Source organism: Dipodomys spectabilis, unplaced genomic scaffold, assembly GCF_019054845.1.
Source record: "Dipodomys spectabilis isolate Male_0828 unplaced genomic scaffold, ASM1905484v1 ptg000018l, whole genome shotgun sequence".
Classification (NCBI taxonomy): domain Eukaryota; kingdom Metazoa; phylum Chordata; class Mammalia; order Rodentia; family Heteromyidae; genus Dipodomys; species Dipodomys spectabilis.
Genome location: NW_024870695.1, coordinates 21,843,925 through 21,860,602, shown reverse-complemented (window position 1 = coordinate 21,860,602; position 16,678 = coordinate 21,843,925). Strand labels below are relative to the sequence as shown.

The 16,678-nt window shown below is 40.7% G+C and overlaps 1 protein-coding gene across 2 annotated transcripts; it reads left to right on the top strand.

Annotated features, from left to right (window-relative positions):
• Positions 1 to 41: 41 nt before the first annotated feature.
• Vezf1 (vascular endothelial zinc finger 1) lies at positions 42 to 16,292 on the top strand. Of its 2 annotated transcripts, none has more exons than XM_042672147.1 (6): positions 42 to 223; positions 4,714 to 5,408; positions 6,158 to 6,221; positions 7,270 to 7,471; positions 9,349 to 9,498; positions 13,561 to 16,292. In XM_042672147.1, the coding sequence occupies exons 1-6, from the start codon at positions 191 to 193 to the stop codon at positions 13,986 to 13,988; spliced, it is 1,572 nt and encodes a 523-aa protein (XP_042528081.1). In that variant the 5' UTR covers positions 42 to 190; the 3' UTR covers positions 13,989 to 16,292. The 2 variants fall into 2 exon arrangements, with proteins under 2 accessions (XP_042528081.1, XP_042528089.1); XM_042672155.1 differs by having other exon boundaries at positions 43 to 223; positions 7,288 to 7,471.
• Positions 16,293 to 16,678: the final 386 nt, after the last annotated feature.

The window sequence follows — 16,678 nt, the reverse complement described above, 5'->3', positions numbered from 1 at the left end:
CCCGCGCTCGCCGCCGCGGTGGTGCGTCCCGGAGGTTACCGGAAGTGGCCGCGCTCGGCGCTGCCATGTTGAGGAGCCGCCGCTGCCGCTGCCGCCGCCGCCGCCGCCGCCGCTTTGTTGTCGCCTCCTCCGGCTGAGGAGGCTCCCCGAGCGGGGGGAGTGGGGAGGAGGGGGGTCGGCCGCCGCAGCCATGGAGGCCAACTGGACCGCGTTCCTGTTCCAGGTACTGGGGGCCCCCCCGGGGGGGGGCGCGGGGGGGACAGGGGGGCCGGGCCCCGGGCTGGCGGGCGGGCGGGCGGGCGGGCGGGCGGGCGGGCGCTCCTCCCCTCCCTCCCGGCCCCGCGCTCCGGCCCGGCCTTAATCCCCCTTTGTTTTTCCGCCTGCCCGCCCCGGCGGAGCCCGGCAGCTGAGGTGAAAGGAGGCGGCCTCTCGGGGTGCGGTGGAGAAAGCAGGCCTTGGGGTGAACCCCGGAGCCCCCCCAGCCCACAAGCACGCGCGCACACACGCACACGCACACCCTTCCCGCCCGCCCTGAAGGGGAAGGGAGGAGGCCGACCGCTGTCACCACCCCGCGGCCCGGAGAAAGAAGGGCGCCGGGCCGCTGGAGAGCGCGGGCCGCTCGGCCCCTGCGCATCGGGCCTGGGCCGCAAGGTGGGGTGAGACCGGGGGGGGGGGGGTCCCCGATCCCGCTCCGAGTCGCCTCCCCCCGCACGCTCCGTCCATCTTTCCCCCGCGCTCCGTGTTCTTCACCTCCCTCTCCTCTTTTTGTGTGTGTGCTTGCGTGTTGACTTTCTGACCCTCCTCCCACATCCCGCGAATAGCGGGTATCCCCGGGTTCCCCGCCACTCCCCCTTCCCGCCGGTTCCCCCCCCCCGTGTTTACGCCGTGTGTGTATGGGGGGGGGTGCTGGGAGTGTGTCTGCCCTCCCCAAACTTTTTCACTGGGTCTCGATTTTGTGCCGTGCCTTGGCAGCTGGCACCCTCCGTCTTCCGTCCAGTCTCCCGCGCGTCCCATTCAGTCCGGGGGATCCCCGCAGCCGGGCCGGGCCGGGCGCGGCGGGGGCCCCGCACGGTCTCCTCGCAGCGCTCTTTCTCTCCCGGCTGGCTCCGAGGGCCCCTCCAGCCGAGTGGGCCGACGAGTGAGGGGAGAGCGCGGACCGAGTCCGCTCACAAAGCCCCAGATGAGTCACTCGTTGGCGTGTTGGTCCGCTCTTTCCGCGAGAAACTTAAGCGTGACCGTAGCGGGTACCTCGGCCGTCCTCTTGCCCTACGTCTTTGGGGGGGAAGATTCCTGTCTGGAGCTTTGCCTCACTCCCGCCCCTGGCTTCGTTTCTGTTTGCAAATGAAGCATTTAGTGGGCAGTCGCGGGGAGCTCGGAGAGAACCTGGGGAACCCGAGGAGGTTCGCAAACTTCTGCGTGCCTCCTTCCCCTCCTCTCTCGTTATTTTTCTCTCTTGGAGCATTTGGTGGACTCGCAGACGTGTGGCTTAGGCGCTTGCGACCTTTAGGCGCTAATGAGGAATGGATGTAGAATTAAAAAGTCCTTCCAGCATCTCTTGGCTCATCCCAATGGAAGCAAAATAGGGAAGGAGTTCAGAATTACTTGCTGTGTAGATCTGGTCTGTTTTATTAAGACATTTTTCAAATGTGGGCAGTTTGATTTTTAAGGAACTCGCATATATTGGGACTTGATAAAACTGAAAATTCTTAAAATTATGGAACCCATGGACTTTCCCCTTTTCTCATTCTGATCTCAAATTGCATGATTGTGCTTTGATGAATTTTTTTCCAACTTATGGAAATGTGTGAAAGCTAATATTTGATCCCGGTCTTGCAATGTATGCGGTGAAAATTGTTGGAAAACTTCTAACAGAGTTGAGGAGTTGAATAGAATATTATCAGTCTTTTCTGTGGAAAATATGAATAGATAATCAATTCTAACTAAGTAATTTTCCCTGAGAAATGTTGAATTAAGCTCTATTGTGTGTTTCCTGGAACATCCTGTTGAATTTATAGTTTTAAAATAATTTAATACCTGCTTGCTTTCCAGATAGCCTAGTGAAAAGTGAAAGTCATAGGTGTTAAAATGTTTGATGGATGATTTTCCTTACAGGACATTCAAGATATGAGTCACCAATGCTAATTTGTTTCAGTACAAAATCTTTTACCCTCTGGCACTGGAGATTTCATGATGCGGTAACCGACCACTCTGAGTGATGAAGTAACACTTCTGTTTTGCTTTTGTCAGTCTTAGAAATAAGGTAAAGCTTGGGCAGGACTAAAAAGCCGTTCTTGAGAGAGATAGGAGATAAAATGAAAAGTTTGATTTCATGATGCTAATCAAAAGAAATTTAGAAGTTATATTTAAAAAATAAATCCCTTAACTGAAGTCAGACCATGGTTGTTATTCTTTACTCTTGTTATCTGTTGTGAAAACTCAGTGCCCCTTTTAAAAAGACATCAATCATGTAGAAATATGGGGATCCTAGGAATCCTCAGTGATTTATTTTGGTAGAGGTTCTACGGCATTTTACTCAAGAAGTGGGAACTTGGTATGATCCTCATAAGAGAGAGCATAGCAATGTTGTAAAAATACTTTATGCTGTTACAGACATCTGAATTGGTAAAATGACAGTGCTTTTAGTATTTCATTATCCTAATGATTGTTTATGATTGAAAAATGCCTCAAAATGTTGTAAGTTTGAACTTTGTACAGAAGATTTGCATTTTAGACTATTTGACCTATTAGCCTTTGAAATTACACATCTTGAGCTATCTTCAGCTATAAAAGTTTTGCATGCTGTATTGAAATGGGTATTCTACAGCCAAGTTGGAAAAGAAAGGGGTAAGATTAGAGTCTGAATTCTATGAACTTTCTACTGAGGTCACTTGGGTGGTAGACTCTGATACTTATAAGAGCTCTACGAATCATATGGACTGTAATTTAGTGTTAAGTATTAAGTCTAGAAAGATATTCGTAAGTAATCAAACAACTTCTGAATGAACCTCCAGGATCCAAAGGATATTTAAGTCAGAATTATTAAATTGAAACCGATGCTTTGGATACCATATCTCCTAGTCATTGATGGAAAGTAGTTCCAGGTTCAGCTGTTTTATAGCTATAAACTTGAAGCAATGTGTGGTTGGTAGCCATCAGTAGAGGAGGTTGTATGTGTGGTTGTGTATGTGTGTATGTTTTCTTGTATCTCCCTACCTTTCTTCAATCAAGTTAGCTAATCAAGTGATTGTAGAGCCAGAGGGTAAATAATTGTCTAAAGTGTCTGAGATGATGGAGTGGGCTCTTCCTAGGATATAGTGTGCTTAATATACTTGGAATTCTTCTTAGTGCATATATCTTTTTAGGATTATAAAACAAACATAAGCTGGATGCTAGTGGCTCATGCCTATAATCCTAGCTACTTGAGAGCCTGAGACCTGGAGGGTTGTGGTTCTAAGCCAGCTCAGGCAGAAAAGTTCTTGAGACTCCCATCTCCAAAATAATGAGCAAAAAGAAAGGCTGGAAGTGTGGCTCAAGTGGTAGAATGCCAACCAAGCAAATGAGTTCAAATCCTGGTATTGACTAAAAATAAACAAAACACAACAACAACAAAAATCCCTCAAGCATAGGAGCTTGGGCTCACTGTCAAGAGAGTTTCAAAAACAATTGTGGTATAAAGAACATTAGGAAGAAGTATTTCAGGAATTGTTTCCATCATTTCCTAAATGTTTATCCATATGGATGTGTGAGAATCAAAACCAAGAAAATAACTATTCATAAATACCAAGAACCCAACCCACATTGAAATGTTGGTTTCAGTGCAGCTAAAGAAACTTTTCAGTGTCCAGTTTTGGAGTGGAGAAGCACATTATCATAGAAAATGTCTAGCGCTTTACCAAAAATCTTCAACTGCTGGAAGAAGATGGACATAAAAGGAATTTAAGTCTTTATAGTTTTGTTTTTCTATCTTGGTGAGTTTATAGAGTCTGAACAGCTAGTATTGCTAAAGGATACAGATTCTACTGGAGATTAAATGACCTGAAAAACAACTGCCAGGTGTTTTGCCATAGACTACCATCAGATGCCTTCCACGTTGATTAACAGCAGGTTTTGTTTCAACCAAATCTTTCAAAAGAATTAAGTGAAAACTTTAAAAATAAACAATTAGCATGTGCATTCAGATAACTAGATTCCTCTCATCACTTAGCAACAGCCCCTTTCTCAGTCACTAAGAGTTTTCTTCGGAGGAAGGGAGCAACAAGGATGCTTAAGAGATAAGAAGTAGAATTATTAGTGAGTGAGTGAGTGAGTGAGTGAGTGTGTGTGTGTGTGTGTGTGTGTGTGTGTGTGTGTGTGTGGTTGCTGTAGTAAGGTATGATAAATACTTAAGTCTGGAGTGTAATTTTTCTTGACATGTTACTTAAACTTGGTTTTGGCTCTGATAGACTAGTGCAAACTGATTTCAGCTGGTATGGTACTTATGAAGCAGGTAACTAAGCAAGTAAGCAACTTAAGTTGCAAAAGTTTTGTGTGTGCAAAGTAATTTTGAATGCTTTGTATTGGAAGCTTTGCGAGTTAACTAGATCTTTGGTGGATCTCTACTGCAGAAAATACCTCTTGGACTGTTGATTTCTAGTCTCTATGGTCTGGAGCATGTTGAATTTTGAAGGTCATTGTGAAAGGCTGAGTTTCTCAAGTGTAAATGTTTGGTTTTAGGCCCAGGAAGCCTCCCATCACCAACAGCAGGCAGCACAGAACAGCTTACTGCCCCTCCTGAGCTCTGCTGTGGAGCCCCCTGATCAGAAACCATTGCTTCCAATACCAATAATTCAAAAACCTCAGGCTGCACCAGAAACATTAAAGGATGCTATTGGGATTAAAAAAGAGAAACCCAAAACTTCATTTGTGTGCACTTACTGCAGTAAAGCGTTCAGGGACAGCTATCACCTGAGGCGCCACGTATCCTGCCACACAGGGATCAAGTTGGTGTCCCGCTCAAAGAAAACCCCCACTACAGTGGTTCCCCTTATCTCCACCATCGCTGGGGACAGCAGCCGAACTTCGTTGGTCTCAACCATTGCAGGCATCTTGTCAACAGTCACTACATCTTCCTCGGGCACCAACCCCAGTAGCAGTGCCAGCACCACAGCTATGCCCGTCACCCAGTCTGTCAAGAAACCAAGTAAGCCTGTCAAGAAGAACCATGCTTGTGAGATGTGTGGGAAGGCCTTCCGAGACGTGTACCACCTCAATCGGCACAAGCTCTCCCATTCAGATGAAAAGCCCTTTGAGTGTCCTATTTGTAATCAGCGCTTCAAGAGAAAGGACCGGATGACTTACCATGTGAGGTCTCATGAAGGAGGCATCACCAAACCCTATACTTGCAGTGTTTGTGGGAAAGGCTTCTCGAGGTACTCCATTTTGCTTTGCTTTTTCCATTGTGGTGTCAGTGAACTCTAGTTTTGTCTCTGGGATCTAGGTTTATATGAGAATAGATATGGGCAAACCTGTGTTATTGAAGGAGATTGGTGATATAAATATTATACCTTTAGGTCAGTTTGGTGTGGTTGACAAATGGTGACAGAGTGATTAACCTGTTATTTCATCTAAGAAGTGCCTTGATAGACTCAGGCCTTCATGTGGCGTATGGATACTTCTTATTTGCCAGTTTATAGACCATCAGTTTCCACCTGTGTTAGAGGACTAGAGATGAGGTTCACTGAGCAAATCAAAGGAACATACTTCCTGGAAGTTGGGATGACCTTGGATACTCACAGTACATTTTTCCATTTTTCTGTGGACATTAACATTTTATTAATCTTGAAATCTTCATTTGTGAAAGCTTTCCCAATTAATATAGTTAGTGGCAGGTATTCCTGATCCTGTTAGGTAGGACTAACACTTTTGAGTATTTTGTAATTCGAGAGTCAAGAACCTAATATCATTTGATGTTAACTAGGAGAAAAACAACAGCTAGAAGGACTGAGTTTTGTTTATGGTAAGAAAGGTAAGGAGACTTTGGGGAAGAGGGAAGAGTTGGTAATTCTGCTAGCTTTCTTTAAATTCCCCCCTCTGGTCTACCAAGCATAGAAGCATCACATAAGTAGCATTTCTCTGTGTGTGTTCCATTACATCTTCTGTTTGAAACTCTCTTTCACAGGCCTGACCACTTAAGCTGTCACGTAAAACATGTCCATTCAACAGAAAGACCCTTCAAATGCCAAGTAAGAGTTAAAATGACTTATCCTTAGTGTAGCACTTAATGCACAGTATCCAAAAGGTCTGAGCCAGTCAAATCTCACAATTCTTGAACAGTTTTCAAATCACTGACTCGAGTAAATGTGGTCCATTTGATTCTAGTTTTATAAAATATAAATGACAGCTTCTGTATAAGACAAGATCATTTAAAAATGTGTGTTATTTTTATTAAGCTATATTTCCCTTTCCTTGGTTAGCAGCATTTTTGGTATGAGAATATTTATAATCATGTGGAGATTGTTGTGAATTCAAAATGAATAAAAGAATGAAGAGTTTAAATGTAGGCAACAGTGAGACGTTGTTGGGGGGGGTGGAATGAAGAGTTTTAAATTAATTTTTGGGTTGATGGCTAAGGAGTTTTAAGTATAATAGAAATAGAGAAATTTTTTCCTGTTTTCATTGATTAGATTATTGTCTGCTGTTACCAAAATGGATAATTTTCTGGTTACTTGAAAATATGTTTAGATTAGTGATTTTACTTGACTTGTTATGGTAATGACTGTTTCAGTTTACAATTTTGCCATATCAAATGACTATTTTAGACATCACTAATCCTAGTTTGTTGCTGGAATTGTTCAGTGCTTTCAATCAGTTAAGTTTGTTAATAACTGGTTTTATTAAGTAAATTATTTGAGGTCTAAAAACAAAAAACAAAAAAACCTAATTGGAGGAAGGATGTTAGTATCTTTTAGTGTCTGCTAAGTGTGTCAGGCTCTTAATCCCCAATAGTTTTATGGTAGGTATTATCACCACTCTGCAGATAAAGAACATCATGTAGGTTAAGTAACTTGTTCAATATTAAACTGTTTAGTAAATTGTAAAGCTCAACTTAAATTCTCCCCAAAGAGAGAATCTAAAATTCACCAAGTGTTTTAGTATGATTATAACTCGCTAAGTAACATATACAATGGAAAGTCAACTAACTAAATTGACTTGCTGACATGAATAGAGTAATACACAGAATATAACGTACTTTAAAACGAGTAGAACAGGATAGTCTATATTTAAAAAAAGTTTTCCTCCCTCATGCAGACGTGCACTGCTGCCTTTGCTACCAAAGACAGACTACGGACACACATGGTGCGCCATGAAGGCAAGGTATCATGTAACATCTGTGGGAAGCTCCTGAGTGCAGCGTATATCACCAGCCACTTAAAGACACATGGGCAGAGCCAAAGTATCAACTGTAACACATGTAAACAAGGCATCAGTAAAAGTAGGTGATGCTTTAGAGGTAGTCTTTTACATTTCATATTCATAAAACCTAGATTTTCCTATAATAGAGGTATTTTGCTGTGTTCTCATGACTGTATTAATGTTCATTTAATATATTTCCTCCTGTCACCAGAATGGTGAATAGACATTAATAGAGAGAATGTGGTAGTGTCAAAGCTGTGCATTACATTCATGCATGCAAATTGTATTGATAACCTTTCCACTCTTTTTGTTTTCACCCTGTGCTTATCTAGTAATACCAATATAGCAGACTACAGCTATTTTTTCCTGTGTTCTTTTTTCATGTGGATTGAATAAAAGGCTCTACTGTGTTAGAATTGAGTCAACAGAGCCACATTAGGAAGCTTGTTTTATACTAGGTAATTTTACTTGTTAAACTCAGGAAGAATCTCAGGTATGTGTCTCCTAACTCCTGATTTTATTAATAAATGTCCCTAATAATAATAATTTTAAAGGTGTGAAGGTAGTGTTAAAAAGCTTGTTTTTCAGGAGGGCACCAGTGGCTCATACCTATAATCCTAGCTACATAGGGGGCTGAGATCTGAGGAATGCAGTTTAAAGCCAGCCCAGGCACGAAAGTCCATGAGATTATTTCCAATTAACCACTAGAAAACTGGAAGTTGTGCTTGTGCTGTGGCTCAGAGTGGTAGAGTGCTACCCTTGAGTGAAAAAGCACAGGGAAAGCTCCCAGGGCCTGAGTTTAAACCCCATTGCCAACCGGGGGAAAAAAGAAAAAGAAAAAAAATGCTTCTTTTTCAAACCCAAACCTTTAGCAGAACAGGGTATATCATAGTCATTTAAAGGTTTAAATACTTTGCTTGCCTTAAGTTTAGAGATGAAGAGCAAATATTCCAGAGACTTAAGGGTAAATTTTAATATTTTGATTTTACCTAGGCCTCTTTTGGGGGGTTACTCTAACCACTAGATTAAGAGTGAGGAACCTCTGGCCTACAGGCTATATAAATCCATGAAGTTATTTGTTACAGGACAGGACACATAATTCTTCTGATTGGCTGCCTACAGCCCATCTGTCTATAATTTTATATGGCCCGTGATACTATGCATACTCAGACGGCCTTTCTTGAAAAAATGCTTCCCTATTTCTGCTAGAAGAATGTAGAAAGTATTTTCCTAAAATTCTGTATCTTACATATAGATTGCATGTGACAGAAATATCCAACTCTCAAAAAAAAAAAAAAAAAGGCTCAAGTGGTAGAGCGCTAGCCTTGAGCTGAGGGACAGCGCCCAGGCCCAGAGTTCAGGCCCCACGACTGGACCCCCCCAAAAAAAAGGTAGCCATGGATGGCTTAAATGAATGGGACAGAAAGCTTAATGTGTTTTAATCTCATCTCCTTTTGTTAGTACATTGAATTATCTGCAGTGTCATACTTTAAAATTTATTTTTAGCATATATTACTGTGGTTAAGTATGCGAATATATTAGTATAATGAATATTGAGCCCATGATAATATTACCTGTCTTCCACTGTGTGTGTGTGTGTGTGTGTGTGTGTGTGTGCACGTGCACTAGGTATGGGGCTTGACTCGGGTCCTCAATTTTGCTCTACCATTTGAGCCACAGCTCTCCACTTTTTAGGACACTTATTGTTTTAATGTAGCAAACAATTATTTTCTTCTTAATATTGGTTTTCCTTAGGTCTCTACATTTTAAAATGCACTACTTTATTTTGATCAATGGAGACACAAGCAGATAAAAACAGCAACGTAGTAAGAGGCATTAAATAATAAAATTCATAGACATGAGGAATCAAAAGTATCTTAAGTTTGGGGTTTTGAAGAATTAGCCATACATTTTCAAGCTAAACACAGTGTTTCTGGTTTGTTTTGTAATATATAGCATGTATGAGTGAAGAGACCAGCAATCAGAAGCAGCAGCAGCAACAGCAGCAGCAGCAGCAGCAGCAGCAGCAACATGTGACAAGCTGGCCAGGGAAGCAGGTAGAGACCCTGAGATTGTGGGAAGAAGCTGTCAAAGCACGAAAGAAAGGTAAGATGGAGATTTTAGTGCTTTAGGTGTGACTGGAGACATGTTTTCATGTAGTATACAAAATGATCAAAGGAGAGAAACGTTATGGAAACATGTAAATGTTACATACTGGGAAATATCTGATCAAGTTTAGTTGCAGCAAGCCAAGTTTTTATAAGGTAAGTTTTTATAACTAGGAAATTAAAATTCTCAGTATTTTCTGTTCTTTTGATTTTGTTACAAATTTGAGGTAATATTAATCCTTTGTTGTGAAGGATTAATGCCAGCTTCCATGCATTGTGGGCTCCTTTTTTATTTCTAAACTATTCTCAGTTGTAGAGGTAGGTGAAATATACTTGTCTTTACGTAAGTAACTTGGGTAACTTGGGTTATCTTCTGCTTTTTTAATGATCTTTTCCACATTGGATTATTTAGTACATGATTCATTCTCTACTTTCTGCAGTTTTCTCTTTTGATCTTACCCTTGATGTCCTTCAGTTTATTACAGGGGCTGCTTTTAGCTACACCTGTCTGCACCTCTATTAATAGAGACTTTACTATATTTATTACAAAGTTCAGAATTTCTCTGTATATCTTACAAAGAATTAATCTCAACATGCTTGTCCACTTACTAGCTACAGCTTTAACTTATAGGTTACTGTGCAGCCATTTCAAATGAATCATTTTGTTACTATACTATCAGTCGTAGGGCAGATTCCTGAATTCTTTCCCTCCTCCTCTAGCCCTGCTGTCTTACTCCTTGATTTTATTTTTAAATTTCTATCTGTTTTATCTATTTATTTATTTACTCTGTGCCAGTTTAGGGGCTTGAAGTTAGGGCCTGGATGCTTTCCCTGAGCTTCTTTTGTTCAAGGCTAGTGCTCCAGCACTTGAACCACAGCTCCACTTCCAGCGGCTTAGTGGTGGTTAATTGGAGATAAGAGTCTCATGGACTTTCCTGCCCAGGCTGACTTCAAATGACAATCCTCAGATCTTAGCCTTCTGAGTAGTTAGGATTATAGGCATGAGCCACCAGTGCCCAGACTACCCCTCTATTTTAAAGTCTAAGAGATCCTCTGTGAGTAGTTTCCTCTATATGTAATTCTATTACTTTGTAGTTAGTGTCTTCCTTCCTTTGCTTTCATGTTTGTTCTTTTACTTAGATCTCTTCTAACATCTTGTAATTGGATAAAATAAAAGGCATAGTACCATCTTCATACATCTACTGGCATTGGAGAAAAAGGGCACATCTTGTTCCTTCTTTTTGTCTGTTTGTTTACTAACTCAGGCCTTGAGCTTACTAGGCAAGTGCTTTGCCACTTAAGCTACACCTTCAGTGATTTTGTTCCTATCTTCCAAATGAAGATTTGTCATTATTTTTATAAAAATGCTTTGTCAAAGCCAGGCATTAGTGGTTCATGTCTGTAATCCTAGCTACGCAGGAGGCTGAGTCTTAGGATCATGGTTCAAAGGCAGCCCAGGCAGGAAAACCTATGAGATTTTTATCTCCAATTAACCACCAAAAAGCCAGAAGTAGAGCTGTGTGTCAAGTAGTACAGTATGATGGCCTTGAGCAAAGAAGCTCAGGGACAGCACTTGGCACTCAGGCCTTGAGTTCAAGCTCCCAGACTGTTAATTTATTTATTTATTTCCGGACTGTTATTTATGTGCACACACATACACGCACACAAATGCTTTGTCAAAAAGTGGAGGGTGGAGAGAAAAATGTAATGCTATGATAATTATATTGCAGGGATGAAAATACATTGAGGAATATTTTACTTAGAGAAGGAATAAGAGTAAAAGAGTTTTAAGTCATACTGAAGAAACACTGTTAATAGCTCATTAGTAGCGCTGCATTTCTCAAAGTGAAAATCTTTTCAGGAAAACAGTAGAAGAACTTTAGCAATGCTACCATTACCTCAGAATTGAGTTGAATTTCTCTCCCATTCTTTGTTTCTGCATTCTTTTGTTTGGTATTGTATTTCAATTTGCTTTGCACAATGAGACTTGATTGTTTAGCTCATCTTCTGACCTTTCTGAAACAAAATACTATTGTGCTTCTATTTGTAGCATGAATCTCTCTGGAAATGACCACTTGTTTTAGAAACCTCTATATTCTTCTGAGTAGAGTCATATTTTAGGGGAAAAGACATTACTGAACTGAAAATCTAAAGTTAAATCACAGTGTCTCTTTAAATATTAGGTCTAGACAAGCAATGGTAGCTCATGCATGTAATCCTCACTACTCAGGAGCCTGAGGTCTGGAAGATTACAATTCAGGGCCAGCTGGCATAGATGTTCAATAGACTCCATCTTCAAAATAATTAGCAAAAAGCAAGGCTGGAAGCATAGCTAAAGTGGTCGTGTGCCAGCATAGCATGTTTAAGTGCCTGAGTTCAGATATAAGTACCACAAAGCAAATAAAAATGAAAATAAAATATCTTACTCTAAACTTATAGATAGATACATAGATAGTTAGATTCTCAAACCTTCATGAAATCAGATCATCAGGGGAGTTTTAAAAAATATGAATTTCCTAGATTCCATGTAAATTTTATTATTAAATATCCTGGAAATCTGTTTTTTTTTAAGAAGCTTCCTAGATAGATAAGTAAGTAGGTAGGTAGGTAGATGGATAGATCGATAGATCGATAGATGACTTTGATCATCTTCTAGTTTTGGGGATACTGGTGTGGAATATGCAGTTAGATCATTGATTCAAGAACAGTTGCTTACTTAGGGGTCCACCTGAGGTAATATGGCCCTTATGCCGTCCATGTGCAGACTTCTAGTTTTAGTTTTGAATGGGTTTTTCTGTTTTTACACCCAAGTCACCACCAGCCCACACTTTCCCCCAATACCATTTTATGCCAAATCAGCCAGTGGTGCTAAAATTTGTTGGGGATTAAGTTGGGGGTGTCACCTTTGAAGAAAATTTCCTTTAAGAAATGTCCAGGTAGCCAGGTGCTGGCGGCTCACGCCTGTAATCCTAGCTACGCAGGAGGCTGAGGTCTTAGGATCATGGTTCAAAGCCAGCACTGGCAGGAAAGTCCGTGAGACTCTTATCTCCAATAAACCACTAGAAAACCAGAAGTGGCGCTTTGGCTCAAGTGGTAGAATGCTCACCTTGAACTGAAGAGCTCAGGGACAGCACCCAAGCCCAGAGTTCAAGCCCCAGGTCTGACCAAAAAAAAGAAAAGAAAAGAAATGTCCAGGTATTGCAGTATACCCCAATCCACTGCAGGGTGTCCTTGCCTTAGTACTCATGGGTATGCTTGGTAGTATATATAGTATGTGTGATTAAATGATTCAATAATAAAGTAGGTGATTAGGTCAACGTTTGAAGGAAGAGGAAGTACAAGTGACAAGGACAACACAGACCTACTGAGCAGTATTTATATTAACATAATTAAGAAATGTAAGCAGAAAGTACAAATGTATTTAATTAGAACAGTTTTCCTATGACTCTAGCTTATTTATCATTCTCTAATTATGCATTTTAAAAAGCTTAACAGAATGTGACTTCACTTCTAAGAAGACTTTAACATGTCATTGAGTACACACACCTTTCTCTGCTAGTGTGCCTTATGAGAAGATTTTTCTGATTATCTGTTATTGTGTAACCATTGGCCCAGCTCTGTAAACAAGCTCTTTTCGCCTGGCCTGCTGGTGGTTGGCTCTTCCCAAGTCTTTAGAACTCAGAAGAACTGCATGAAGTGGTAGTGAGGACACTTAGCCCTACTTGGTATCTCTGCCCCCAGAGTGCCTTACAGAAGTTAACTGGTCCAGCATCACTGTGAGGTAGGTAAGTAAATCTAAACTTGAAACCCAAAGTGCAAGGCTAAACAAATTGCCTAAGTCCTTGCAGGAGGTAAAGCATCTGCGAAGAGATTCGCACATAGGTCCCTGGCTCCCAGGCTTGGGTACAGAGGATCCTCTCTTCCTGTTCATCATTTGGTAGAAAATTTGTAATTTGATTTATTAAATGCTTGTCTTTCTTGTAAAAGAAGTTGATTCAGAAACTGTGAATTTTGTCCACTGTTTTGAGAGTCTAAAGGCCCTTTTGTCTTCTCATTTTAGAAGCTGCTAACCTGTGCCAAACCTCCACGGCTGCTACGACACCTGTGACTCTCACTACTCCATTCAATATAACATCCTCTGTGTCATCTGGGACTATGTCAAACCCAGTCACAGTGGCAGCTGCCATGAGCATGAGAAGTCCAGTAAATGTTTCAAGTGCAGTTAACATAACCAGCCCGATGAACATAGGACATCCTGTAACTATAACCAGCCCATTATCCATGACCTCTCCTTTAACACTCACTACCCCAGTCAACCTTCCCACTCCTGTCACTGCCCCAGTGAATATAGCACACCCTGTCACAATCACATCTCCAATGAATCTGCCCACGCCTATGACTTTAGCTGCCCCTCTCAATATAGCAATGAGGCCTGTAGAAAGCATGCCTTTCTTGCCCCAAGCTTTGCCTACGTCTCCGCCTTGGTAAACAGTATTATACAATTGAAATATGGGTTAAAGTAAATATTTGCCAGCAGCTTTTTTTAGTTGATTAAAACAAAAAGCAAATAATGAAATTGGGATATTTTATTATATTAGTTAATAAGACTATAGTAGTGTTTTCCTCCAATTTGGCTGGGATTATTCAAAGTAGGGTAATATGTAATTTATCACTGGACCACTTTAGTTTAATCAGAGATTCCTTTTAGCTGACAGCATTGCTTAAACAAGATAGTATTTGGCAGGATGAAATGCCAGAATTAAAACCTATCATAAAAAAGCAAAGCCCATTTCAAAATAAAAACAGCATTTACCATTTCTAATCCCAAGGAGTCATTTTATTCTAAACACTAGCAGAGCTCTTCATATTACAAGGTGGATGGCTGATTTTATACTGAAATTATAATCTGAAATCCACAGATTGAGAGCTAGTGTAGAATTGTCTGTGTTTATTATTTTTATGAGTAAGTACATGCATTGTAATAAAATGCATTTCAGAGAATATGCATTTTACCTTTGGGAATATGTTAATTTCAGGCAGCATTCCCTATGGGAAAGGTGATACCAGCTCTGATATGCAAAGCATATGATAATTTATCATTCTAACTTCAACATATAATAGGGATTGTGACCTGATATTTGGAGATGTAAATATTGCTCAGCATATTAATCCTGATGGAATATAGCACTGTAGTTGACTTTTTAAAAAAATTAAAAAACAAAAAAAAAATGTGTTTTTGATAAGAAAAGGCTGCACCTGACAGAGGAAAGTCAAGTGTGCAGACAGACAGGCTCCTAACAAATGGAGGCCAGTGGGACTCCTTTTCAGGAGCCAAGGAGTACTTTGGAACAGCTCATATATTGCTTTAATTTGGAAGACGCTGGAGGCACTGGGATGTGATATGCCCCTCTCTCTCCCAATCAGAGCCTGTTGATGTTACAACAGGGACAGATGTGTTAGATGCTCACTAGAGTTTATGTCTTATATTAAATTGTATACAGTTTTTATTCTAACCACTAACTAGGTAGTATGCCCCTTCAGAACAAGCAGCGTGTATCTTTTTATCCTCCTTCCGTTTAATCAAGTATTGTGCAGATTTGTTCATTCAACTGTGTAAATATGGACGTCACTTTTTTTTTTCTTTTAGAAAACATTTGTATCAGCTTTGTGGTGTTTTCAGGGAGACAACGCTCTGCACTCTCTGTGGAACCCAGCAATGATTGTGCATGTTGAGACATGTGCTTTTTATTTCTTAACAGGATGTTTTATCTCTGTACATAGGGTAGAAACCAAAAGCTAAGAAAACAGATACTCTACACCATCATGCCACACGTTAATGTTTTTGAAGCATTGTGTTTTGTGTTTTTTTAAAGAAGCTAACTAAAACCAAGACGCTGTGATTTTTTTTTTTAAGTTGCAATATGTTTTTTGTTTTTTTTTTCTTTTCATTTTTTTAATCTTGCAGTTAAGAGAAATGGAAATTAGTTGTGTTAATTCTGCAGAATGTTTTCAGGACTGACTATCAAACTGGGCGACTTCCGTTTATACCCCACTGTGTCAGTTCAAGCATCAAAATACCTTGCATCTGAAGCAGACTCTGAACATCAGGGACAGGTATCTATCTGTGTGTCATTATTCAAAACAGTTCTAGGGGGTTGAACTACATAGTAAAGAAAAATTAAATAAATAGTACCTAGTGTAAAATAATTTTATAAATGATCTTTTGTACTTTAGGACATTAAATTGTACAACTTTTGTATATATAAAAGCTTAGGAACTTTCTGTTTAGCAGGAAGGCAACACATTCCTACACTTTTAATGTATATGTTTGTTATAATGTCCATGTAAACATGCCCTATGTTTGTGCCTTTTAATTAGTTTGTCTCAATAAACAAAATGTAGAGAAAAATATGTAGCTATGACTTTGTTATAACTGTTCTTATCCACAGTACAAAAATGGTTTGTTTTTAATATGTAGAGCATTATGTGTGGACTACTGGCAGGACTCGTGTAGAAAAGGCCCAGGAGTAGCCCTGCTGAGGTCTGGATTGGGAAGGCACACGTTTGGAGGAAGCCTTCATATCTTTCCGTGCATATCCAAGACTGGGCTCTGGCTCTGCCTTCTGGGACCTATCATGTCTTTGGTAGGCTGGAAGTCACAATCCTTCATGATTCAGATAGCTCAGGCTTCCTCCACAGTGGCTAAAGGAGCAATCTTCAATAGGGGCAGGTGTGGGCCCTACCTGAAGGCTGGGAGTATGGTCGTCAGAATCTGAAAGTATTAGTTCTTTTTTTTTTTTTTTTAAAGATATATACTAGAAATGGTTGTTTTATCCATTCATTGTATGGTAAACAGGAGTGAGAGTTCATTGTATGACTTCGGTTAAAATGCTATTTTGTATGCATTCTTTATTCACTTAAGCTTGTCTGCAATAATAAAGCCACGTCGTGTCTTTTGGGGGGGAGAGAGTTGATGGCAGGATGATGGTGAGGCAGGCCATCGCAGAGGGGGCCAAACAGGTTGTCTGGTGACACTCTTTTAAGTCTTGGAACTGGAATTGAGTTGTGATGCTGATGAACTGAATCAACCAGGTGAAGGCATGATGATCACCACTCTATGGAAAAGCAGAATATGTTTTTCCCTTCTGGTTGTAACCTGGTTGAGAGCTTCCCCTTTA

What these genes read in the sequence shown, in the direction of transcription:
- Vezf1 (XM_042672147.1), top strand. Translation starts at nt 191, where the DNA reads ATGGAGGCCAACTGGACCGCGTTCCTGTTCCAG. An exon ending in TGTGGGAAAGGCTTCTCGAG is followed by an intron (nt 5,409 to 6,157) that starts GTACTCCATTTT and finishes TCTCTTTCACAG; the next exon opens with GCCTGACCACTTAAGCTGTC. An exon ending in AAAGACCCTTCAAATGCCAA is followed by an intron (nt 6,222 to 7,269) that starts GTAAGAGTTAAA and finishes ATTTAAAAAAAG; the next exon opens with TTTTCCTCCCTCATGCAGAC.